General features: G+C 51.4%; 1 protein-coding gene across 1 annotated transcript in view; it reads left to right on the top strand.

Annotated features, from left to right (window-relative positions):
• DPP10 (dipeptidyl peptidase like 10) overlaps positions 1-26,516 on the top strand; it is a 190,050-nt gene that overhangs the window by 102,048 nt on the left and 61,486 nt on the right. The window contains exons 4-7 of the mRNA XM_077449772.1: positions 6,649-6,743; positions 7,863-7,937; positions 21,508-21,560; positions 21,633-21,714. Coding sequence (XP_077305898.1) covers positions 6,649-6,743; positions 7,863-7,937; positions 21,508-21,560; positions 21,633-21,714 — 305 coding nt within the window. The remainder of the gene's footprint in view (positions 1-6,648; positions 6,744-7,862; positions 7,938-21,507; positions 21,561-21,632; positions 21,715-26,516) is intronic.

The following is a 26,516-nucleotide window of genomic DNA, read 5'->3' as shown; positions in this document are numbered from 1 at the left end:
TGGGGATTTGGGTTCAGATCTCTGATCACTATACCGGGACAGACCCAGACACCTCAGTACCGGGGATTTGGGTTCAGATCTCTGATCACTATACCGGGACAGACCCAGACACCTCAGTACCGGGGATTTGGGTTCAGATCTCCGATCACTATACCGGGACAGACCCAGACACCTCAGTACCGGGGATTTGGGTTCAGATCTCCGATCACTATACCGGGACAGACCCAGACACCTCAGTACCGGGGATTTGGGTTCAGATCTCCGATCACTATACCGGGACAGACCCAGACACCTCAGTACCGGGGATTTGGGTTCACATCTCTGATCACTATACCGGGACAGACCCAGACACCTCAGTACCGGGGATTTGGGTTCACATCTCTGATCACTATACCGGGACAGACCCAGACACCTCAGTACCGGGGATTTGGGTTCACATCTCTGATCACTATACCGGGACAGACCCAGACACCTCAGTACCGGGGATTTGGGTTCAGATCTCTGATCACTATACCGGGACAGACCCAGACACCTCAGTACCGGGGATTTGGGTTCACATCTCTGATCACTATACCGGGACAGACCCAGACACCTCAGTACCGGGGATTTGGGTTCACATCTCTGATCACTATACCGGGACAGACCCAGACACCTCAGTATTGGGGATTTGGGTTCAGATCTCTGATCACTATACCGGGACAGACCCAGACACCTCAGTACCGGGGATTTGGGTTCAGATCTCTGATCACTATACCGGGACAGACCCAGACACCTCAGTACCGGGGATTTGGGTTCAGATCTCCGATCACTATACCGGGACAGACCCAGACACCTCAGTACCGGGGATTTGGGTTCAGATCTCCGATCACTGTACCGGGACAGACCCAGACACCTCAGTACCGGGGATTTGGGTTCACATCTCTGATCACTATACCGGGACAGACCCAGACACCTCAGTACCGGGGATTTGGGTTCACATGTCTGATCACTATACCGGGACAGACCCAGACACCTCAGTACCGGGGATTTGGGTTCACATCTCTGATCACTATACCAGGACAGACCCAGACACCTCAGTAGAGATGACAGTACAGTCAGCACTGCACACACACCGCCTCTCATGTCAGGTCCTTCCTTTGTTGTCTATAAACATTGCATGCTGATGACCTATCAGAGATCATCCTGGGGGGAAGTATTATGCCCCCCCTTCTCCATGGAAGATGCCAACCATCTGCTCAGTGTGCCCAGTACCACCATATGGCACACCTTCTGTCCTGGAAGAAAACTATTGGAGATCAGAAATGTTTCTCCATTTTCAGAACTTGTAGAACAATTCCTCCTCTTCATTAGGGATGAGTTTCGAGTTCGAGTCGAACATTGCCTGTTTGCCTGTTCGGTGAACAATTTGGGGTGTTCGTGGTAAATTCCAAAAGCCGCGGAACACCCTGTACAAGTCTATGGGAGAAATCTAAAGTGCGAATTTTAAAAGGCTAATATACAAGTTACTGTCCTAAAAAGTGTTTGGGGACCCGGGTCCTGCCCCAGGGCAGTATTTGGGGACCCGGGTCCTGCCCCAGGGGACATGGATCAATGCAAAAAAATGTTTAAAACCGTTTTTTTGGGAGCAGTGATTTTAATAATGATTAAAGTGAAACAATAAAAGTGTAATATTCCTTTACATTTCATACCTGGGGGGGTGTGTATAGTATGCCTGTGAAGGGGCGCATGTTTCCCGTGCTTAGAACTGTCCCTGCACAAAGTGTCATTTCTGCAGGAAAAAAAAGTCATTTAAAATCACTCGCAGCTATTATGAATTGTCGGCTCCCCGTAATACAGAGAACAGTCATTGAAAGTCATTGATAAAAAACAAAAAAAAAGCGTGGGGTTCCCCAAATTCAATTACCAGGCCCTTCAGGTCTGGTATGGATATTAAGGGGAACCCTGCGTCAATTAAAAAAAAAATTGAGGTGGGGGTCCCCCTAAAAATCCATACCAGACCCTTTATCCGAGCACGCAACCTGGCAGGCCGCAGGAAAAGGGGGGGCGAGAGAGCGGCCCCTCCTCCCTCCTGAACCGTACAAAGGCCACATACCCTTAACATTGGGAGGATGCTTTGGGGGTCTGTGACCCCTCAAAGCACCATGTCCCCATGTTGATGAGGACAAGGGCCTCATCCCCACAACCTTGGCCGGTGGTTGTGGGGGTCTGCGGGCGGGGGGCTTATCAGAATCTGGAAGCCCCCTTTAACAAGGGGACCCCCAGATCCCGGCCCCGCCCCCTGTTTGAAATGGTAAGGGGATACAAAAGCACCCCTACCATTTCACAAAGAAAGTGTAAAATAATGTTAAAAAAGACACACACACCGTTGAAAAATTCCTTTATTGAAAAAAAAAAAAAAAAAAAAAGATTCCAGCGGTGGTAATCCACTCTTGCTATCCAGCGATGGATGATCATCTCTCCGGGGTCCAGCGACGGATGATCTCTCCCTCCAGTCCAGCGCAGCGCAGTCCATCCATCCTCTGTCTCCACTGGTGGAGACACTGCGGGGATCCCAGCAACCTGACATTTCTTATATGAGGAGGGCGGGGCCATCTGTCACCTGACCCTGCCCCCCTCTGATGTAACGGAAACCTGCGTTACATCAGAGGGGGCAGGGTCACCCACACGTCACTGGGGAACCCCTGTCTTCCCTCTCCAGCGTCAGAGGGGCGGGGTCAGGTGACGGGTGGCCCCGCCCTCCTAATATAAGAAACGTCAGCACTGGGATCTCTGCAGTGTCTCCGGAGTGGAGACAGAAGAAGGATGTATGGACAGCACTGGACTGAGAGATCCCCCGTCGCTGGATATGATCATCCATCGCTGGACCCCGGAGACCCGTCGCTGGATAGCAAGAGTGGATTACCACCGCTGGAATCTTTTTTTTATTTTTTTTATTTTTAATAAAGGAATTTTTCAAAAGTGTGTTTGTCTTATTTAACCATTTTGACACTTTCTTTGTGAAATGGTAGGGGTACTTTTGTACCCCCTTACCATTTCAAACAGGGGGGGCCGGGATCTGGGGGTCCCCTTGTTAAAGGGGCTTCCAGATTCTGATAAGCCCCCCGCCCGCAGACCCTCACAACCAACGGCCAGGGTTGTGAGGATGAGGCCCTTGTCCTCATCAACATGGGGACAAGGTGCTTTGAGGGGTCACAGACCCCAAAAGCATCCTCCCAATGTTGAGGGTATGTGGCCTGGTACGGTTCAGGAGGGAGGGGGGGCCGCTCTCTCGTCCCCCCTCTTTTCCTGCGGCCTGCCAGGTTGCGTGCTCGGATAAAGGGTCTGGTATGGATTTTTAGGGGGACCCCCACGTCAATTTTTTTTTTTAATTTGACACAGGGTTCCCCTTAATATCCATGTCAGACCTGAAGGGCCTGGTAATTGAATTTAGGGGAACCCCCACGCTTTTTTTTTTTTTATCAATGAATGAATGAATTGTCGGCTAATGCAGAGAACACTCATTGAGTGTTCTCTGTATTACGGGGAGCCGACAATTTAGCCGCAAGTGATTTTAAAAGACTTTTTTTCCTGCATAAATGACACTTTGTGCAGGGACAGTTCTAAGCACCAGAAACATGCGCCCCTTCACAGGCATACTATAGATACCCCCCAGGTAAGACATTTAAAGGAATATTACACTTTTATTGTTTCACTTTAATCATTATTAAAATCACTGCTCCCGAAAAAACGTCCGGTTTTAAAACTTTTTTTTGCATTGATCCATGTCCCCTGGGGCAGGACCCGGGTCCCCAAACACTTTTTAGGACAGTAACTTGCATATTACCCTTTAAAATGAGCACTTTAGATTTCTCCCATAGACTTGTATAGGGTGTTCCGGCTTTTCGAATTTGCTGCGAACAGCCCAAATTGTTCACTGTTCGCTGAACAGGCAATGTTCGACTCGAACTCGAAGCTCATCCCTATAGGTGATGATGATGATAAAGATGAGGATATAGGTGATGATGAAGTAGATGGAGTTGATGAAGATAAAGATGATGATGATATAGGTGATGATGATGATAAAGATGAGGATATAGGTGATGATGAAGTTGGTGATGATGAAGATGACGATGAGGATATAGGTGATGATGATGATGATAAAGATGAGGATATAGGTGTTGATGATGATAAAGATGAGGATATAGGTGATGATGAAGTTGGTGATGATGAAGATGACGATGAGGATATAGGTGATGATGATGATGATAAAGATGAGGATATAGGTGATGATGAAGCTGGTGATGATGATGATAAAGATGAGGATATAGGTGATGAGGATATAGGTGATGAGGATATAGGTGGTGATGAGGATATAGGTGATGATGAAGCTGGTGATGATGAAGATGACGATGATGATACAGGTGATGTAGAAGACAGAGATAATGAAGATGATCTGAAGCGTAATGGTGGTTTCTTTATTCACAATCAGCCGCCTCCAAGGCCTGAGAACATGGTGGCTGATTGTGGCCCTCTGGGAGGTTTCAAGGGCCCCTCCTATTTCTGTCTGGATCTCATAGGATGACATGTTTGGTGAATGTCCAGGTGGAGTACAGGGATCCTCATTCTCGGCACGTTCTCTGAACTCTGCACAATATCAGAACATTGAATACGAATCTCCTCTGACTTTATGTCTCAGACGGTATTTTTGATGACTTTTTATGAAGAATGTTGTCACCTTCGGAGGATGATGGACGGCTCCATACGTGTGAGGGACAAGCCTGGCCTGGACTGAGTGATGCTTGCTATTCATCAAACCAGACATGAGCCGGCCGCCGATGATGTAGATGAGGACAGGCGGGCGGTTGGCGGCGGGCGGTGGGCGGTTGGCGGTTGGTCACTTCATGGCACTCGTAGTCCTTCACACTCCAGAATTCCGCACATCCATTATCAGCTGGTGGAGTCTCATTAATGGGTGGAGCTGACACAAGGTGTCCTCTTCTTATCCCAACAATACTCCTTGTTGTTCCCTGGAATCGGGTCAGTCTGGGATTGGATCATCTGGACACAAAAGTCACTTATTATGGATCACTATGGTGGTGTGTGGGGGAAATTGATCTGATTGGTCAGTATGGTGGAGATTTAGCAGTTTCATGGACCATCATTGATGGAAGGTAATGTGTCCTCATAGTTCCGTGACACGTCCTGGCTGAATACTGCGCCCCGGACCAGCTGAAACACAAATCAGCACTGCAGGTCAGAGCAACAGAGTGACTGTCCCTTTAAGAAATGGAGGAAATTGTATTTCATGGATGGTCAGGACCCCATACAGGAGAAAACCCCACTACCCCGATCTGCATGACTGTCATTTATTATAGCACCAACATAGGCCATAGCTCTGTACACAAGGCGTGCATCACTGTACTGTTCATGTCATTTTTTGCACCAGAGGAGCTTACACTCTAATGTCCCCCCACAGTCACACGCCAATATTATAATACTGTATACGGGATCTTATGATATAAATAACTCCAAGCTCTCCCGACAGTTTATAAGTATTTTATATACTTCCTGTAATAAAGACCACCCACTGCTGCCCTCCCTCCTTGTGCAGGGGGAATGGTCTTGTCTCCGCCCTCTCCTGTAGTTTTCTGCAGTAGGTGGAGCATGCTTGGCCCCTCCCACAGCTCTGGTCCCTGCACAGGCTATGTCATTGGTCATTTCTCCAGGTAATATCTAGGTTTGTAGAGGCATTGGGGGCATATAAGTGGGATATAGAGGCATTGGGGGCACATAGATGGGATGTAGAGGCATTGGGGGCACATAGATGGGATGTAGAGGTATTGGGGGCACATAGATGGGATGTAGGGGCATTAGGGGCACATAGATGGGATGTAGAGGCATTGGGGGCACATAGATGGGATGTAGAGGCATTGGGGCACATAGATGGGATGTAGAGGCATCGGGGGCACATAGATGGGATGTAGAGGTATTGGGGGCACATAGATGGGATGTAGGGGCATTAGGGGCACATAGATGGGATGTAGAGGCATTGGGGGCACATAGATGGGATGTAGAGGCATTGGGGCACATAGATGGGATGTAGAGGCATTGGGGCACATAGATGGGATGTAGAGGCATTGGGGGCACATAGATGGGATGTAGAGGTATTGGGGGCACATAGATGGGATGTAGGGGCATTGGGGGCACATAGATGGGATGTAGAGGCATTGGGGCACATAGATGGGATGTAGGGGCATTGGGGGCACATAGATGGGATGTAGAGGCATTGGGGCACATAGATGGGATGTAGAGGCATTGGGGGCACATAGATGGGATGTAGAGGTATTGGGGGCACATAGATGGGATTTGGGGGCACATAGATGGGATGTAGAGGCATCGGGGGCACATAGATGGGATGTAGAGGCATCGGGGGCACATAGATGGGATGTAGAGGCATTGGGGGCACATAGATGGGATGTAGAGGCATTAGGGGCACATAGATGGGATGTAGGGGCATTAGGGGCACATAGATGGGATGTAGAGGCATTGGGGGCACATAGATGTGATGTAGAGGCATCGGGGGCACATAGATGGGATGTAGGGGCATTGGGGGCACATAGATGGAATTTGATTTCTGAGGCATGATGGGTAATATTTCTTCTCTTGCAGAACATGAAGTCGTCTACAAGACTCGGGACGGTTACGTCTTCAAACTAAACGTAGAAAGCAGCGAGATGTCCACACTACTGGAGAACTCCACCTTTGTAAGTTTCACAAATCTCCGGATCCCATCGCTGTGGGGGGGGGGGGGGGGGTCAGACGTAGTGATGGGGGGCCAAAATTATTACTATTGGGGGGGTCAGAAATAGTGGGGAGGGACAAAAATGATTACTGAAAGGGGATTCCTGACTGGCGGGGGGATATAAACAAATAGTTCCCCCCCCCCCCCCCCCCCCAGAAGTTATATCAGGACCTTTATGTCTAGTGTGGATTTTAAGGGGGACTCCAGGAAAAAACTAAAAAGTGTGTAGGGTCCCCCCAAATTCCATACCAGACCCTTATCTAAGCATGCGGCCTGCATGGCCAGGAAAGGATTAAACAAGTTCACCCCTCAACCATTCCTGGCCACACGAGGGGGAGGGGGTACCATGCCAGGGGGGACCGTGGTTGTGGGGTCTGTGGCTGGGGGGCTTATCGGAATCTGGAAGCCCCCTATTAAAACAATTTCCTCTATTCATTTATATGTACAATTTAAATCAACTGCGTCGTTCAGCGTTCCAGATCCACGTCGGTCATGATGTCCCACGTCCACCAATCTGCCCCAAGAAAAAATAACTGCCACTCACCAACATGTCTGAACACTTGTCTCCCATCCCCCTCCCCTTTCCGCAGGATTAGCAGAGGTGACACCACTGACCATATTATGGGGGTCCCCGGGAAATGGGGGACATTTGCGGACGGTGAAATTGCCAATTTGGACACATTTTTGCCAGAAGCAAAATCTGTAATTTTACAAAAAAAAATCAAGTTTGGGAAAGTCTCTCGACTCCCGAAAAATGATTCTACAGACCCTGAGAAGCCCCCGGAGGTTGGTCCCCCATAAGTCCTCGGCTCTCTATGAAGTCCCTAGTAGAATGGAGGACTCTTGTCTTGTCATCTCCTCATTTCATCCACAATCTGCTCAGCAGCAAATAGGAAGTCCTTCGACTTGGTGTCACTCTGGAGGCGCCACCACAGATCTATGACTATCGGAGCCGGCCATGTGATGAGGACATTACAATGTAGATGCTCCTCGGCCACCTTCCATCCTCGGCCACCTTCCATCCTCGGCCACCTTCCATCCTCAGCCACCTTCCAATTCTTCCTCTTGTTTTGTCTTCCAGGTAACATTCAAAGCGTCTCACTATTCGGTGTCTCCAGACCTGCGATACGTCCTGCTGGCCTATGACGTCAAACAGGTGATAATATTTACACCTCCGGTGGTTGTGTCCGTTCCTATCTGCTCAGCCAATCCCTTCCGTCCCATCACCACCTTCCTATTCATAAGGATGATGATGGGGCGATGTATGATGATGGGGCGATGTATGATGATGTATGATGATGGGGCGATGTATGATGATGGGGTGATGTATGATGATGGGGCGATGTATGATGATGTATGATGATGGGGCGATGTATGATGATGGGGCGATGTATGATGATGGGGCGATGTATGATGATGTATGATGATGGGGTGATGTATGATGATGGGGTGATGTATGATGATGGGGCGATGTATGATGATGTATGATGATGGGGTGATGTATGATGATGGGGCGATGTATGATGATGTATGATGATGGGGCGATGTATGATGATGTATGATGATGGGGCGATGTATGATGATGTATGATGATGGGGCGATGTATGATGATGGGATGATGTATGATTATATGGCGATGTATGATGATGGGGTGATAGGATGATGTATGATGATGGGGCGATGTATGATGATGTATGATGATGGGGCGATGTATGATGATGTATGATGATGAGGCGATGTATGATGATGGGGCGATGTATGATGATGTATGATGATGGGGTGATGGATGATGATAGGATGATGTATGATGATGGGGTGATGGATGATGATGGGGCGATGTACAATGATGGGATGATGTATGAGGAGGATGTGTCTACATTTGGTTGGTAATGTTCAGCCTGCACACTAGACACAGGGAATCTGTACAGTATGTGCTTATCCAATCATAATATAACTTTATTGAAAGGGAGCATCTGATTGGTTACTTTGGTAACTGGAAGAAACCCCTCCTCTTTATTATTTGTTGCCAATATTAAGCCCCTCTAAAATGACCTGAATCCCCCCATCGCTTCCATTGTTGCTTGTTCTGCTGTTTCCCATAATGACAGTGATTGGCAGGAATGGAGGCGTCATAGACTACAAGCCGTCACTCAGAAGCATCACTTGGGAGACGTTACTAAAGAGTCATCACCAGGAGTCCTCGTTCAGGAGTCATCTCTCGGGAGTCATCTCTCGGGAGTCGTCACTCGGGAGTCGTCTCTCGGGAGTCGTCTCTCGGGAGTCGTCACTCGGGAGTCGTCTCTCGGGAGTCGTCTCTCGGGAGTCGTCACTCGGGAGTCGTCTCTCGGGAGTCGTCACTCGGGAGTCGTCACTCGGGAGTCGTCTCTCAGGAGTCGTCACTCGGGAGTCGTCTCTCGGGAGTCGTCTCTCGGGAGTCGTCACTCGGGAGTCGTCACTCGGGAGTCGTCTCTCGGGAGTCGTCACTCGGGAGTCGTCACTCGGGAGTCGTCTCTCAGGAGTCGTCTCTCAGGAGTCACATACATTATGTATATAAGAATTCCTGTGTCATGGCTGATCTCCGGGGATGGATGAAATAGAATCCAGAGATTCCATTGGCTGGTGGGTGAGTTGGATCACCGTGGGAGGGGCGACTGATCCTTCCCCGGTGCTCACAATGAGAAGGTTTCCCGTGGGAGGGGCGGCCCTTCTGATGGTTTCCATCAGACATCTTGCCGAGTTTTCCTGCATTATAAAGAAGTTCATTTCTGGTTTCTGACATCTGAGATCCGTCCATTGAGGTGACACTCATCCCGCTTCCCACCATGATGTCTAGAGAGGCGCTCGCTGTGACCACCCCCTCCGCTGACTCCATCTAATTGACACCGTTGGCCACTAACTACATATTTCAGGCCTCGGGCGAAATCCATTTCCAGAGACTTGAAATCAAAGGGCAGAAATGTTTCTTTTGTTTAATACGCACCATAAAAATCCCATCATGACTCTTGTCGCTCTGACATTTTAGTAAAATGAAAAATGTGAACGTGTGCGAGTGGAGCGTGCGCTTATTGTGCCGTCACTTCATCTTCCCGCCGCACAGAGGTGACTGGCGAGGTGTAATTAAACGTGCCGCCTGAAAGGGAACATGAGATAAATGCTGGAGAGAGAGAGGCCTGACCTCCACGGCAAGTATCACCGGAGGAGGCCAGAGCAGCTGATCAACCTTCACCGACCAGACCAGTCACTCCATGATACCACCAGTACATACTATGACCCGAGGAGGCCAGAGCAGCCGATCAACCTTCACTGACCAGACCAGTCAGTCCAAGATACCACCAGTACATACTATGACCCGAGGAGGCCAGAGCAGCCGATCAACCTTCACTGACCAGACCAGTCAGTCCAAGATACCACCAGTACATACTATGACCCGAGGAGGCCAGAGCAGCCGATCAACCTTCACTGACCAGACCAGTCACTCCAAGATACCACCAGTACATACTATGACCTGAGGAGGCCAGAGCAGCCGATCAACCTTCACCAACCAGACCAGTCACTTCAAGATACCACCAGTACATACTATGACCTGAGGAGGCCAGAGCAGCCGATCAACCTTCACCAACCAGACCAGTCACTCCAAGATACCACCAGTACATACTATGACCTGAGGAGGCCAGAGCAGCCGATCAACCTTCACCAACCAGACCAGTCACTCCAAGATACCACCAGTACATACTATGACCCGAGGAGGCCAGAGCAGCCGATCAACCTTCACTGACCAGACCAGTCACTCCATGATACCACCAGTACATACTATGACTGGAGGAGGCCAGAGCAGCCGATCAACCTTCACTGACCAGACCAGTCACTCCATGATACCACCAGTACATACTATGACCCGAGGAGGCCACAGCAGCCGATCAGCCTTCACTGACCAGGCCAGTCACTCCATGATACTACCAGTACATACTATGACCCGAGGAGGCCACAGCAGCCGATCAACCTTCACTGACCAGACCAGTCACTCCAAGATACCACCAGTACATAGTATGACCCGAGGAGGCCAGAGCAGCCGATCAACCTTCACTGACCAGACCAGTCACTCCATGATACCACCAGTACATACTATGACCTGAGGAGGCCAGAGCAGCCGATCAACCTTCACCAACCAGACCAGTCACTCCAAGATACCACCAGTACATACTATGACCTGAGGAGGCCAGAGCAGCCGATCAACCTTCACCAACCAGACCAGTCACTCCAAGATACCACCAGTACATACTATGACCTGAGGAGGCCAGAGCAGCCGATCAACCTTCACCAACCAGACCAGTCACTCCAAGATACCACCAGTACATACTATGACCCGAGGAGGCCAGAGCAGCCGATCAACCTTCACTGACCAGACCAGTCACTCCATGATACCACCAGTACATACTATGACTGGAGGAGGCCAGAGCAGCCGATCAACCTTCACTGACCAGACCAGTCACTCCATGATACCACCAGTACATACTATGACCCGAGGAGGCCACAGCAGCCGATCAGCCTTCACTGACCAGGCCAGTCACTCCATGATACTACCAGTACATACTATGACCCGAGGAGGCCACAGCAGCCGATCAACCTTCACTGACCAGGCCAGTCACTCCATGATACCACCAGTACATACTATGACCCGAGGAGGCCACAGCAGCCGATCAACCTTCACTGACCAGGCCAGTCACTCCATGATACCACCAGTACATACTATGTCCCGAGGAGGCCAGAGCAGCCGATCAACCTTCACTGACCAGACCAGTCACTCCAAGATACCTCCAGTACATACTATGACCCGAGGAGGCCAGAGCAGCCGATCAACCTTCACTAACCAGGCCAGTCACTCCATGATACCACCAGTACATACTATGACCCGAGGAGGCCAGAGCAGCCGATCAACCTTCACTGACCAGACCAGTCAGTCCAAGATACCACCAGTACATACTATGACCCGAGGAGGCCAGAGCAGCCGATCAACCTTCACTGACCAGACCAGTCACTCCATGATACCACCAGTACATACTATGACCCGAGGAGGCCAGAGCAGCCGATCAACCTTCACTGACCAGACCAGTCACTCCATGATACCACCAGTACATACTATGACCCGAGGAGGCCAGAGCAGCCGATCAACCTTCACTGACCAGGCCAATCAGTCCTACAGAGCCCAGTGAGGGTGAGGGATTGGTTGAATCTCAGGAGCCCAGTGAGGGGGAAGGTCCTGGTTGGATCTCAAGAACTCAGTGGGGGGGGGAACTTGGTTGAATCCCAGGAGCCCTATGGGGGAAGGGCTCAGTTGGTTTTCTGGAGCCCAGTGAGGGGGAGGGTCTATTTTCTTCTTTTAGGAGTCCAGGTGAGGGATTGGCTATGTTGACTCTCATGAGCCCAGTGGAGGAGGGGCTGTGTTTGCTCTCAGGATTCCATTGGGGGAGGGGTTGTGTAGATTTGTCAGCATGCCAGACATTGGGACTGATTAGGATTCTCTCCGCTTTCTTCTGTCAGGAGAACTAATTTCCTCGTAATGAGAGACGTCTTTTCATTGCCCTCGTCTGGGGAGATCTTGTTACTCCTCCGCACCCCTCCCCCCCCCAACCCCATTCCATCGCTCATCTGCAGATTCACAACTATGTAACCAAATCAGAGCCGCAGAATATTCCGTATACACCGCAGAATATTCCGTATACACCGCAGAATATTCCATATACCCCGGAGAATATTCCGTATACACCGCAGAATATTCCGTATACACCGCAGAATATTCCGTATACCCCGCAGAATATTCCGTATACACCGCAAAATATTCCGTATACACCGCAGAATATTCCGTATACACCGCAGAATATTCCGTATACACCGCAGAATATTCCGTATACACCGCAAAATATTCCGTATACACCGCAGAATATTCCGTATACACCGCAGAATATTCCGTATACCCCGCAAAATATTCCGTATACACCGCAAAATATTCCGTATACACCGCAGAATATTCCGTATACACCACAGAATATTCCGTATACACCGCAGAATATTCCGTATACACCGCAGAATATTCCGTATACCCCGCAGAATATTCCGTATACACCGCAGAATATTCCGTATACACCGCAGAATATTCCGTATACACCGCAGAATATTCCGCATACCCCGCAGAATATTCCGTATACACCGCAGAATATTCCGTATACCCGCGGAATATAATATTCCGTATACCCCGCAGAATATTCTGTATACACCGCAGAATATTCCGTATACACCGCAGAATATTCCGTATACACCGCAGAATATTCCGTATACACCGCACAATATTACGTATAAAACATAGAATACTCTGTATACAAAGGAGAATATTCTGTACCTGTAGGGTTACCCCTTCTACCCCCCCCCCCCCCTTTCCATCAAATGTACAGCACGGAAACATCCCTAAGGCCAGTCCCTCAGTCAGTGTGGCCCCTGTACATTATTAGTCAGTGTGGCCCCTGTACATTGTTATCAGTCAGTGTGGCCCCTGTACATTGTTATCAGTCAGTGTGGCCCCTGTACATTGTTATCAGTCAGTGTGGCCCCTGTACATTGTTATCAGTCAGTGTGGCCCCTGTACATTGTTATCAGTCAGTGTGGCCCCTGTACATTGTTATCAGTCAGTGTGGCCCCTGTACATTGTTATCAGTTAGTGTGGCCCCTGTACATTATCAGTCAGTGTGGCCCCTGTACATTATTAGTCAGTGTGGCCCCTGTACATTGTTATCAGTCAGTGTGGCCCCTGTACATTGTTATCAGTCAGTGTGGCCCCTGTACATTGTTATCAGTCAGTGTGGCCCCTGTACATTGTTATCAGTCAGTGTGGCCCCTGTACATTGTTCTCAGTCAGTGTGGCCCCTGTACATTGTTCTCAGTCAGTGTGGCCCCTGTACATTGTTCTCAGTCAGTGTGGCCCCTGTACACAGCTTCAGAATGAGGACGGAGCCTCCTTGTCATTTGTGTTTTCTTTTGTTTCCTCGGAATTCAGAAGAATCTAATTACGGGGATTTTATGAGATAATTAATCTGGGAGAGATAATGACAGAAGGCGGCGCCTGCGACTCCCGGGATTAGCGATTCCATCATAAACGCTCCACAAAGATCTCTCTTCATCTGAAATGAGTTGATGTTCCTCTAATCTGGAACATTAATAAATTCCATTCATATGATCCGGCAGCTCTGTGCCGGGATGTCGGACAAGTCCCTCCAGGACCAGCAAAGGCTTTCAGGACTTTCTATGAGTGACAAAAGTCTTCTGTCCCCCGTCGGGTTCCAGATCTACATAGAAATACAGATCTGCTTCATACAACCAGATCCATTGTTTATTCGGATTTGTTAAGGGTAAAGCTTTGTCCAACCTTTATGACAATTCATCAATTGCCAACGTTCAGCAGGAGAACAAAACGGTCAGAAACCACGAATCAGACCGAGACAGAAGTACAATTAAATTAAAAGCGTGGTCAGCCAGTCCAAAGTTCAATAACTAGATTGGGTAATCAGCCCGAGCGCCAGCACGCACACCAGTGCGCACCGGTCCGTATCGGCACGCACCAGCGCCAGCAGGAGCGCGCACAGGAACACGCGCACAAGCACGCACCGTCGCACATCGCCGCACACCAGCACGGCCATCACCACAACCAACCAGGTAACTTCTCTGACAGCCTCAGACAAGAATGTGAGATTCTTATGGTCAGTAAGAATAAGAACGGGCACAGTGGTACCTTCAAGGAGATGTCTCCATTCTTTCGGGGGTTAAAATGATCGCCAACAGCTCTCTGCCACCAATCTCATAATTGCACTCAACAGGTGACAATTTCTTGGAAAAGTAGCCACTCTAGCCATAGCGCTCTCAGAGGTAGGACGTTGAGACAGAAGGGTGCCAACTCCAGTCTCAGAAGCATCAACTTCTAGTATAAAAGGCAACGTAGGATCAGGATGTGCCAACACAGGAGCAGAAACAAAGGCAGCCTTGAGACTCTCAAAGGCCTTAATGGACTCCGGAGACCAACTCTGTGGGTTACCGTCCTTTCTGGTCATATCAGTCAGGGGCTTGACCAGAGACGAGAAGTTACGAATAAACTTCCGATAGTAGTTGGCAAAGCCCAGGAAATGCTGCAGAGGATGTAAACCCACGGGTTGAGGCCACTGTAGGACTGCCGACAGTTTCTCTGGGTCCATCGAAAAACCAGCAGTGGAAATGACAGGAATGTAACCTGTTCACGATGGAACTCGCACTTCTCCAGCTGACAATAGAGATTGTTCTCTCTTAGTTTCAGAAGCACACCACAGAGATCTGTGTGGTGGCTCTCCAGGGACTTGGAAAATGAGGATATCATCGAGATAAACCACCACACATAACTGCAACAAATCTCAGAGGACATCTTTAATAAATTCCTGGAAAACTGCCGGAGCGTTACAAAGGCCAAAAGGCATTACCAGGTATTCATAATGGCCTGTTCTGGTATTAAACGCAGTTTTCCACTCGTCGTCCTCCTTAATGCGCACAAGATTGTATGCCCCTCTCAGGTCAAGCTTTGTGAAAACCGTTGCTCCCTTGAGACGGTCAAATAACTCCATAATCAATGGAATCGGGTAGGCATTCTTAATCGCGACATGATTGAGACCCCTATAATCTATACAAAGTCTCAGTTCACCGCTCTTCTTCACAAAGAAGAAACCAGCACCAGTAGGAGACGAGGACTTGCGGATGAAACCTCGAGAAAGTGCGTCTGCAACATACTCCTCCATGGCCTTATCCTCCAAGACCGACAAAGGGTAAACCCGGCCACGAGGAGGTATGGCACCAGGTTGAAGGTCAATTGCGCAATCATAAGGCCGGTGTGGAGGCTAACTACCAGCTTGACCTTTATCAAAGACATCGCCAAAATCGCGGTACTCCTCCGGCAGGAAGGGGAGTGAAGAGGTGCACAGGACCTTGGATACCTTCAGGAAGCATGTCTCACTGCATTGTGGTGACCAGGAGAGAACCTCTGCACGGAGCCAATCAAAAGAGGGGTTGTGCCTCTGTAACCAAGGATAACCAATAACCAGCGGAAATCTGGGTGAGGAAATAACTTGGAATCGGATTATCTCATGGTGAAGAGCCCCTACGGCCATGGACAACGGAACCGTCTCATGAGTCACATGGGCAGGCTGTAGAGGTCTCATGTCAAGAGCCTCAATGGCAAGTGGAGTGTCACGCAGCTGCAGCGGAATCGAGTGCTTCGATACAAATGCAGCATCAATGAACAGGCCTGCAGCCCCAGGGTTGATTAGAGCCTGTATCTCGATGGACGACTCAGCCCAAGAAAGGGTGACCGAAACCAGGGGCTTATCCTTCTCGATAACTGGGGACGAAACAACGCCACCTAAGGTCTGTCCATGACAGGACCTCAAGGTTCGGGCGTTCCCTGGACGGGTAGGACAAGAATTCAAAAAGTGACCTGCCTGGCCACAATAAAGACACAATCTATTCCTCCTCCTAAAGGCTCTCTCATCCGCAGAGAGACGCGCGAAGCCCAGGTGCATGGGTTCATCTTCACTGACCAACACGGTACCAGGAGGCATGGGAGGTGAGGGAGGCATGGGAGGTGAGGGAGACATGGGAGGTGAGGGAGACATGGGAGGTGAGGGAGACATGGGAGGTGAGGGAGGCATGGGAGGTGAGGGAGGCATGGGAGGTGAGGGAGACATGGGAGGTGAGGGAGGCATGGGAGGTGAGGGAGGCATGGGAGGTGAGGGAGACATGGGAGGTGAGGGAGACATGGGAGGTGAGGGGAGACATGGGAGGTGAGGGGAGACATGGGAGGTGAGGGGAGACATGGGAGGTGAGGGAGACATGGGAGGTGAGGGGAGACATGGGAGGTGAGGGAGGCATGGGAGGTGAGGGAGGCATGGGAGGTGAGGGAGGCATGGGTGGTGAGGGAGGCATGGGAGGTGAGGGAGGCATGGGTGGCACTAAAACGCTCGGAGGCTTCCGCAAGCGCTCCTTAAGAGAAAGTCTTTCTCTGAGTCTGGAGTCAATGAGGATGGCAAACGAGATCAAGCTCTCCAGCTCAGTGGGTATATCTCGGGCTGCTATCTCATCCTTGATGGAATCCGAGAGACCATGAGAAAAAGCCACGAGGGCCTCATTGTTCCAACCTCTGCTGCCAGAGTACGGAATTCAATGGCGTAGTCGGCAACAGTTTTCGTACTCTGTTTGATGGACATGAGGCACTTGGCAGCAGAAGTGGAGCGTGCGGGAACGTCAAATACCCTTATAAAGGAGGCCACAAACTGAGGGGAACTCAAGACAACAGGTTTTTGCATCTCCCATAGAGGGTTTGCCCAGGCCAAGGCTCTCTCAGAAAGCAAAGATATCACAAAGCCTACTTTGCTTCTGTCCGTGGGAAACGCCTGGGGCAGCATCTCGAAGTATATCTCAACCTGATTGAGAAACCCTCTGCATTGAACTGGATCGCCCCCAAATCGCTGGGGAAGCGGAGCGGAACCAGACATACCTCTTATAGGGGTAATACTCGAGGCGGGTGCCTGCACAGAGACTCAGGTTGTACCGGAGCAGCCACCATGGGGGATTCCAGGTGAGCCGTGCGATTCAGGAGCGTTTGTAACGCCAAGGCAAACAGATCCATGCGGTGATCTTCCTCATCCAATCTGGAAAAAATATCACCAACAAGTGGATTGACTGTATCTTCTGAATTCATGGCCTTCACCTACTGTCAGGAACCATGAAACAGACTGAGACAGAAGTACAATCAAATCACACTTGTTTATTAATAAAAATAAAAAGGTAAATAGGAAAAAGCGTAGTCAAGCATAGCCAGAGTCCAGTAACCGGATCAGGTAATCAGCCAGGCCGGAAGTCAGGGATCCAAATAGAGCAACTGTAAGTAGGATAAGAAGCCGGGAGGGATGTCAGCAAGCCAGTCTTGAAACAAACCGCAGGAGATGGTTTCTAGTGATGTGACCAAGGTGAAGGCAGAGGTGAAGTGAGCTGGAAGGCTTTAAGTAGGCAGGTCAGACGAGCTTCATCAGGAACAGCTGGTGACTGTGGAGAGAGAAGAGAGCTGGCAATTGGCCAACAGCTGAGCGGCCAGCCCAGAGGAGGAAGGGCTAAGCCAGCCCTGACAAAAACAAACTCAATGTTACTGGAGTGGCTGGAAGGCTGGCCCAGCGATACGCCTCCTCTGACCTCCATGACATCCTGCAGGTGCTAGAGCTTCTTCAACCAAGGTACCGGGGCATTCTGGAGTTCTTTCTGGGTTCTTCAAGGGGGCCATAGGCAAAATTATCAAACATTTCCCTTAAATGACCAAAAACCAGCTGGCTAGGACATCACTAACCCTGTAAGATCTAGAACTCTATGACATCACTAACCCTGTAAGATCTAGAACTCTATGACATCACTAACCCTGTAGGATATAGAACTCTATGACATCACTAACCCTGTAGGATATAGAACTCTATGACATCACTAACCATGTAGGATATAGAACTCTATGACATCACTAACCCTGTAGGATATAGAACTCTATGACATCACTAACCCTGTAGGATATAGAACTCTATGACATCACTTATATAAACAGATGTCATCTGAGGGCAAGGCTGAGCCATTTGATGAACGGATGAAATATTGGAGGAATCCAGGCTTGTATGACCCGAATCCTTGGATCTCCTCGGAGAGGAACGTTCTGGGTGAAGTTGGACTGTCTGAGATATTATGATACTTTTGATGTTGTATTCAGACGTTGTACTGAGCCTTCCCTATAAATAACTCATAAAAGCTCCCATCCCCCGAGACCCTCCTCAATAATTAATCGTCTACAAATAATCAGGAGCTTACACTGAACATGTAATGAGGATCCCGTGTGTAATGAATACTGTCTGTGACCCGCTCCGTGTCCTCTACATAGGAAACCAACTTCAATTACCAAAGAGAAGCATTTCCATCATTCTGTCTATTCCTTCTCTTTATTGGTTGTCCATCCAAATCTCCCATCTAGAACAATGACACCCCGAGACTTGGGGATCCCAGAACAATGACACCCGACACTTGGGGGTCCAGAACAATGACACCCGACACTTGGGGATCCAGAACAATGACACCCCGAGACTTGGGGGTCCCAGAACAATGACACCCGAGACTTGGGGGTCCCAGAACAATGACACCCTGACACTTGGGGGTCCAGAACAATGACACCCTGACACTTGGGGGTCCCAGAACAATGACACCCTGACACTTGGGGGTCCAGAACAATGACACCCTGACATTTGGTGGTCCAGAACAATGACACCCCGAGACTTGGGGGTCCCAGAACAATGACACCCCGACACTTGGGGGTCCCAGAACAATGACACCCCGAGACTTGGGGGTCCCAGAACAATGACACACTGACACTTGGGGGTCCAGAACAATGACACCCCGACACTTGGGGGTCCAGAACAATGACACCCCGACACTTGGGGGTCCAGAACAATGACACCCCGACACTTGGGGGTCCAGAACAATGACACCCCGACACTTGGGGGTCCAGAACAATGACACCCGACACTTGGAGGTCCCAGAACAATGACACACTGACACTTGGGTGTCCAGAACAATGACACCCTGACACTTGGGGGTCCAGAACAATGACACCCTGACACTTGGGGGTCCAGAACAATGACACCCTGGCACTTGGGGGTCCAGAACAATGACACCCTGGCACTTGGGGGTCCAGAACAATGACACCCTGACACTTGGGGGTCCAGAACAATGACACCCTGGCACTTGGGGGTCCAGAACAATGACACCCGACACTTGGGGGTCCAGAACAATGACACCCGACACTTGGGGGTCCCAGAACAATGACACACTGACACTTGGGGGTCCCAGAACAATGACACACTGACACTTGGGGGTCCCAGAACAATGACACCCCGACACTTGGGGGTCCAGAACAATGACACCCCGACACTTGGGTGTCCAGAACAATGACACCCCGACACTTGGGTGTCCAGAACAATGACACCCTGACACTTGGGGGTCCAGAACAATGACACCCTGACACTTGGGGTCCAGAACAATGACACCCTGACACTTGGGGGTCCAGAACAATGACACCCTGGCACTTGGGGGTCCAGAACAATGACACCCCGACACTTGGGTGTCCAGAACAATGACACCCTGACACTTGGGGGTCCAAAACAATGACACCCTGACACTTGGGGTCCAGAACAATGACACCCTGACACTTGGGGGTCCAGAACAATGACACCCTGGCACTTGGGGGTCCAGAACAATGACACCCTGGCACTTGGGGGTCCAGAACAATGACACCCTGGCACTTGGGGGTCCAGAACAATAACACCCTGACACTTGGGGGTCCAGAACAATGACACCCTGACACTTGGGGGTCCAGAACAATGACACCCCGACACTTGGGGGTCCAGAACAATGACACCCCGACACTTGGGTGTCCAGAACAATGACACCCCGACACTTGGGTGTCCAGAACAATGACACCCTGACACTTGGGGGTCCAGAACAATGACACCCTGACACTTGGGGTCCAGAACAATGACACCCTGACACTTGGGGGTCCAGAACAATGACACCCTGGCACTTGGGGGTCCAGAACAATGACACCCCGACACTTGGGTGTCCAGAACAATGACACCCTGACACTTGGGGGTCCAAAACAATGACACCCTGACACTTGGGGTCCAGAACAATGACACCCTGACACTTGGGGGTCCAGAACAATGACACCCTGGCACTTGGGGGTCCAGAACAATGACACCCTGGCACTTGGGGGTCCAGAACAATGACACCCTGGCACTTGGGGGTCCAGAACAATAACACCCTGACACTTGGGGGTCCAGAACAATGACACCCTGACACTTGGGGGTCCAGAACAATGACACCCCGACACTTGGGGGTCCAGAACAATGACACCCCGACACTTGGGGATCCCAGAACAATAAGATAGTAACAGTTGAGGTTCTTTGCAATGTGAACATGTTGGACTTGTTTAGTAAATCGGCCCCTCTGTGTCTTTATTCTGCTGGGGTTCGATTTTTTTCTTCCAGAACAACAGCAGTGACATCATAAATGTAGAACTTTGTGAATTGTGTCTAACCTGCCAACCATGAGACACGCCCCGGCCTCGGGTACACGCCCTGTGTGGGATTGGGTGATTGGCACTCCGGTGTGTTTCCTGGTGACGTCTGCTATACAAACTCTTCCTAGTGTGCGGGTGGAGAGGAGGAGTGAGTGTCATGGGAACCTTCATTATTACAAATGGCATCTGGAATCTGCTTGTTATGGAGTACAGCTTCTCCTCTCCTCTCCTCTGTTTTCCTCTCTTCCACTCTCCTCTTCTTCCCTCTCCTCCAACCCCCCTCCCCTCCCTTCTGCTCTCCTCCCTTCTGCTCTCCTCTCCTCCCCTCTGTTCTCCTCTCTTCCACTCTCCTCTCCTTCCCTCTCCTCCAACCCCCTCCCCTCCCTTCTGCTCTCCTCTGTTCTGCTCTCCTCTCCTCCACTCTGTTCTCCTCTCTTCCCCTCTCCTCAAACCCCCCTCCTCTCCTCCTTTCCTCTTGTTCCGGTGTCTTTTCATAGATGTTTCTCTGTGATATGCAGGTATAGTACTTCCTATAATGGTTTCCGTGCTTCTTGTGTTCCAGATATTCCACTATTCATTTACGGCCTCTTATGTCATCTATAACATCCACACCAGGTAAGTGCCCCTCATTTCGCTGTGCCCCACACAGAGGAGGCCGCGCCTCACTTTCATGTCTTTTCCTTGAAGGGAAGTTTGGGAGTTGAACCCCCCGGAGGTGGAGGATTCGGTGTTGCAGTACGCAGCGTGGGGTGTCCAGGGGCAACAGCTGGTGAGTCAACTGTCAGTCGTTTCCTCGTGACTGACGGAACCCTCAATCCACCAACTACCACCACATTGATGCAAGCCCCCGACATCTCCCCAAACCCACCCCCAACATCTCCCCAAACCCGCCCCCAACAACTCCCACAAACCCGCCCCCGACATCTCCCACAAACCCGCCCCAACATCTCCCCAAACCCGCCCCCAACAACTCCCACAAACCCGCCCCCAACATCTCCCACAAACCCTCCCCCAGCATCTCCCACACACCCGCCCCCAACATCTCCCACACACCCGCCCCCAACATCTCCCACAAACCCGCCCCCAACATCTCCCACAAACCCGCCCCCAACATCTCCCACAAACCCGCCCCCAACATCTCCCACAAACCCACCCCCAACATCTCCCCAAACCCACCCCCAACATCTCCCACAAACCCGCCCCCGACATCTCCCACAAACCCGCCCCCGACATCTCCCCAAACCCGCCCCCGACAACTCCCACAAACCCGCCCCCGACATCTCCCACAAACCCGCCCCCGACATCTCCCACAAACCCGCCCCCAACATCTCCCACAAACCCTCCCCCAACATCTCCCACACACCCGCCCCCAGCATCTCCCACACACCCGCCCCCAGCATCTCCCACACACCCGCCCCCAGCATCTCCCACACACCCGCCCCCGACATCTCCCACACACCCGCCCCCGACATCTCCCACACACCCGCCCCCGACATCTCCCCAAACCCGCCCCCAACATCTCCCACAAACCCGCCCCCAACATCTCCCACAAACCCGCCCCCAACATCTCCCCAAACCCGCCCCCGACAACTCCCACAAACCCGCCCCCGACATCTCCCACAAACCCGCCCCAACATCTCCCCAAACCCGCCCCCAACAACTCCCACAAACCCGCCCCCAACATCTCCCACAAACCCTCCCCCAACATCTCCCACACACCCGCCCCCAGCATCTCCCACACACCCGCCCCCAACATCTCCCACACACCCGCCCCCAACATCTCCCACAAACCCGCCCCCAACATCTCCCACAAACCCGCCCCCAACATCTCCCACACACCCACCCCCAACATCTCCCACACACCCACCCCCAACATCTCCCACACACCCGCCCCCAACATCTCCCACAAACCCGCCCCCAACATCTCCCCAAACCCGCCCCCAACATCTCCCACAAACCCACCCCCAACATCTCCCACACACCCACCCCCAACATTTCCCACATACCCGCCCCCAACATCTCCCACACACCCGCCCCCAACATCTCCCACAAACCCGCCCCCAACATCTCCCCAAACCCGCCCCCAACATCTCCCACAAACCCGCTACCAACATCTCCCACAAACCCGCCCCCAACATCTCCCACACACCCGCCCCCAACATCTCCCACAAACCCGCCCCCAACATCTCCCACAAACCCGCCCCCAACATCTCCCACACACCCGCCCCCAACATCTCCCACAAACCCGCCCCCAACATCTCCCCAAACCCGCCCCCAACATCTCCCACAAACCCGCTACCAACATCTCCCACAAACCCTCCCCCAACATCTCCCACACACCCGCCCCCAACATCTCCCACAAACCCTCCCCCAACATCTCCCACACACTGTCCCCAACATCTCCCACACACCCGCCCCCAACATCTCCCACAAACCCTCCCCCAACATCTCCCACACACCCACCCCCAACATTTCCCACATACCCACCCCCAACATCTCCCACAAGCCCGCCCCCAACATCTCCCACAAACCCGCCCCCAACATCTCCCACACACCCACCCCCAACATTTCCCACATACCCACCCCCAACATCTCCCACAAGCCCGCCCCCATCATCTCCCACAAGCCCGCCCCCAGCATCTGATAAACATATTTCCAAAGCTTTTGCTCTATAACTGCCAATCAGCTCTCCCCTTCCATTATCTAACAACAAACACATCTGAAATGTGATTGGTTGCTATGGGTATCACAGGCATGTTCTTCTCCCCCAGTCCGAGGTGAGGAATTTACAGCACTGCCACCCGTATTAAATATGGTGGGTGATGGAGCCATAATGAGGGTGTTTCCATGGTAACAGAAGTGCTTATTTCATTCACTGCCGGCCATGACAGAAACCCGCTCTGGATACACGGCAATGATATTCCTGAAAGACGAGACTACTGGAGGAATTAGAATGTCACGGTCTGTGTATGATGACACCATAATTCACATTCTATGTGTGTATGCCACCAATCAGATCTGCTCCTCCCCTCCACATGAGAACAAGCATGGCATGTGTGTTCCAAACCATTCCTGGGCAGCGATTGGTCTACTGATGGCAGGAGAGGATGCACACAAACCCATCAACTGTGGGGCTCTACGGAGGGCACACAGGGTCTGTCATGTCTGATTGGTGTGTTCCCGGGCTGCTGTTTCTGCTTTCTTGGCCAACTGTCCTAAAAGCTAAGAACCCCAAATCAGCACTTCCTGTGCCAGGACACACCCAAGATCAGCACTTCCTGTGCCAAGATCAGCACACTTCCTGTGCCAGGACACACCCAAGATCAGCACACTTCCTGTGCCAAGACACACCCAAGATCAGCGCACTTCCTGTGCTAAGACACTCCCAAGATCAGCACACTTCCTGTGCCAAGACACACCCAAGATCAGCGCACTTCCTGTGCTAAGACACTCCCAAGATCAGCACACTTCCTGTGCTAAGACACTCCCAAGATCAGCACACTTCCTGTGCTAAGACACTCCCAAGATCAGCGCACTTCCTGTGCCAAGACACTCCCAAGATCAGCACACTTCCTGTGCTAAGACATTCCCAAGATCAGCACACTTCCTGTGCCAGGACACACCCAAGATCAGCACACTTCCTGTGCCAAGACACACCCAAGATCAGCGCACTTCCTGTGCTAAGACACTCCCAAGATCAGCGCACTTCCTGTGCCAAGACACAGCCAAGATCAGCGCACTTCCTGTGCCAGGACACAGCCAAGATCAGCACACTTCCTGTGCCAGGACACTCCCAAGATCGGCACACTTCCTGTGCCAAGACACACCCAAGATTGGCACACTTCCTGTGCCAAGACACTCCCAAAATTAGCAGACTACCTGTGCCTAACCACTCTGTGTGGGCCAGTCAAGTTCCTCCACCCCAAACACGCTCATCCATGTCTTTATAGACCTTGCTTTGTGGATGAGCGCGTTTGTGATGGAGGAACTTGACTGGCCTACACAGAGTCCTTACATCAACCCCATAGAGAACATCTTTGGGATGAATTGGAGTGGAGACTGCGACCCAGGCCTTCTCGTCCAACATCAGTGCCTGACCTCACAAAAGTGTTTCTGAAAGATTTCAGCAGACGCCGTGTGTTACCTCCATTCAGCATGGAGAGCGATATTCTAATCTGTACTGGACTCATCCCAGCTACATGCAGCTTCATCCTTCTATAGATTTAGTTTCTTCCTCCTCCGCCCATCGCTGGCTCTGTGCGATCCGATCATTCTATCATGGAGATCTCCGCCCATTGCTGGTTCTGTGCCCGGCTCCTCGGTGCGATCTGATCATTCTATCATGGAGATCTCCGCCCATTGCTGGTTCTGTGCCCGCCTCCTCGGTGCGATCCGATCATTCTATCATGGAGATCTCCGCCCATTGCTGGTTCTGTGCCCGCCTCCTCGGTGCGATCCGATCATTCTATCATGGAGATCTCCGCCCATTGTTGGCTCCGTGCCCGCCTCCTCAGTGCGATCTGATCGTTCTATCATGGAGATCTCCGCCCATTGCTGGTTCTGTGCCCGCCTCCTCGGTGCGATCTGATCGTTCTATCATGGAGATCTCCGCCCATTGTTGGCTCCGTGCCCGGCTCCTCGGTGCGATCTGATCATTCTATCATGGAGATCTCCGCCCATTGCTGGTTCTGTGCCCGCCTCCTCGGTGCGATCTGATCATTCTATCATGGAGATCTCCGCCCATTGCTGGTTCTGTGCCCGCCTCCTCGGTGCGATCCGATCATTCTATCATGGAGATCTCCGCCCATTGCTGGTTCTGTGCCCGCCTCCTCGGTGCGATCTGATCATTCTATCATGGAGATCTCCGCCCATTGCTGGTTCTGTGCCCGCCTCCTCGGTGCGATCCGATCATTCTATCATGGAGATCTCCGCCCATTGTTGGCTCCGTGCCCGCCTCCTCAGTGCGATCTGATCGTTCTATCATGGAGATCTCCGCCCATTGCTGGTTCTGTGCCCGCCTCCTCGGTGCGATCTGATCATTCTATCATGGAGATCTCCGCCCATTGTTGGTTCTGTGCCCGCCTCCTCGGTGCGATCCGATCGTTCTATCATGGAGATCTCCGCCCATTGCTGGTTCTGTGCCCGCCTCCTCGGTGCGATCTGATCATTCTATCATGGAGATCTCCGCCCATTGCTGGTTCTGTGCCCGCCTCCTCGGTGCGATCCGATCATTCTATCATGGAGATCTCCGCCCATTGTTGGCTCCGTGCCCGGCTCCTCGGTGCGATCCAATCGTTCTATCATGGAGATCTCCGCCCATTGCTGGTTCTGTGCCCGCCTCCTCGGTGCGATCTGATCGTTCTATCATGGAGATCTCCGCCCATTGCTGGCTCCGTGCCCGTCTCCTCGGTGCGATCCGATCGTTCTATCATGGAGATCTCCGCCCATTGCTGGCTCCGTGCCCGTCTCCTCGGTGCGATCCGATCATTCTATCATGGAGATCTCCGCCCATTGTTGGCTCTGTGCCCGCCTCCTCGGTGCGATCCGATCGTTCTATCATGGAGATCTCCG

The sequence above is a fragment of the Lithobates pipiens genome, unplaced genomic scaffold (genome assembly GCF_037356315.1).
Source record: "Lithobates pipiens isolate NorthernLeopardFrog02 unplaced genomic scaffold, aLitPip1_a1.2 Scaffold_22, whole genome shotgun sequence".
NCBI classification, from domain to species: domain Eukaryota; kingdom Metazoa; phylum Chordata; class Amphibia; order Anura; family Ranidae; genus Lithobates; species Lithobates pipiens.
This window is presented reverse-complemented; position numbering and strand designations above follow the sequence as displayed.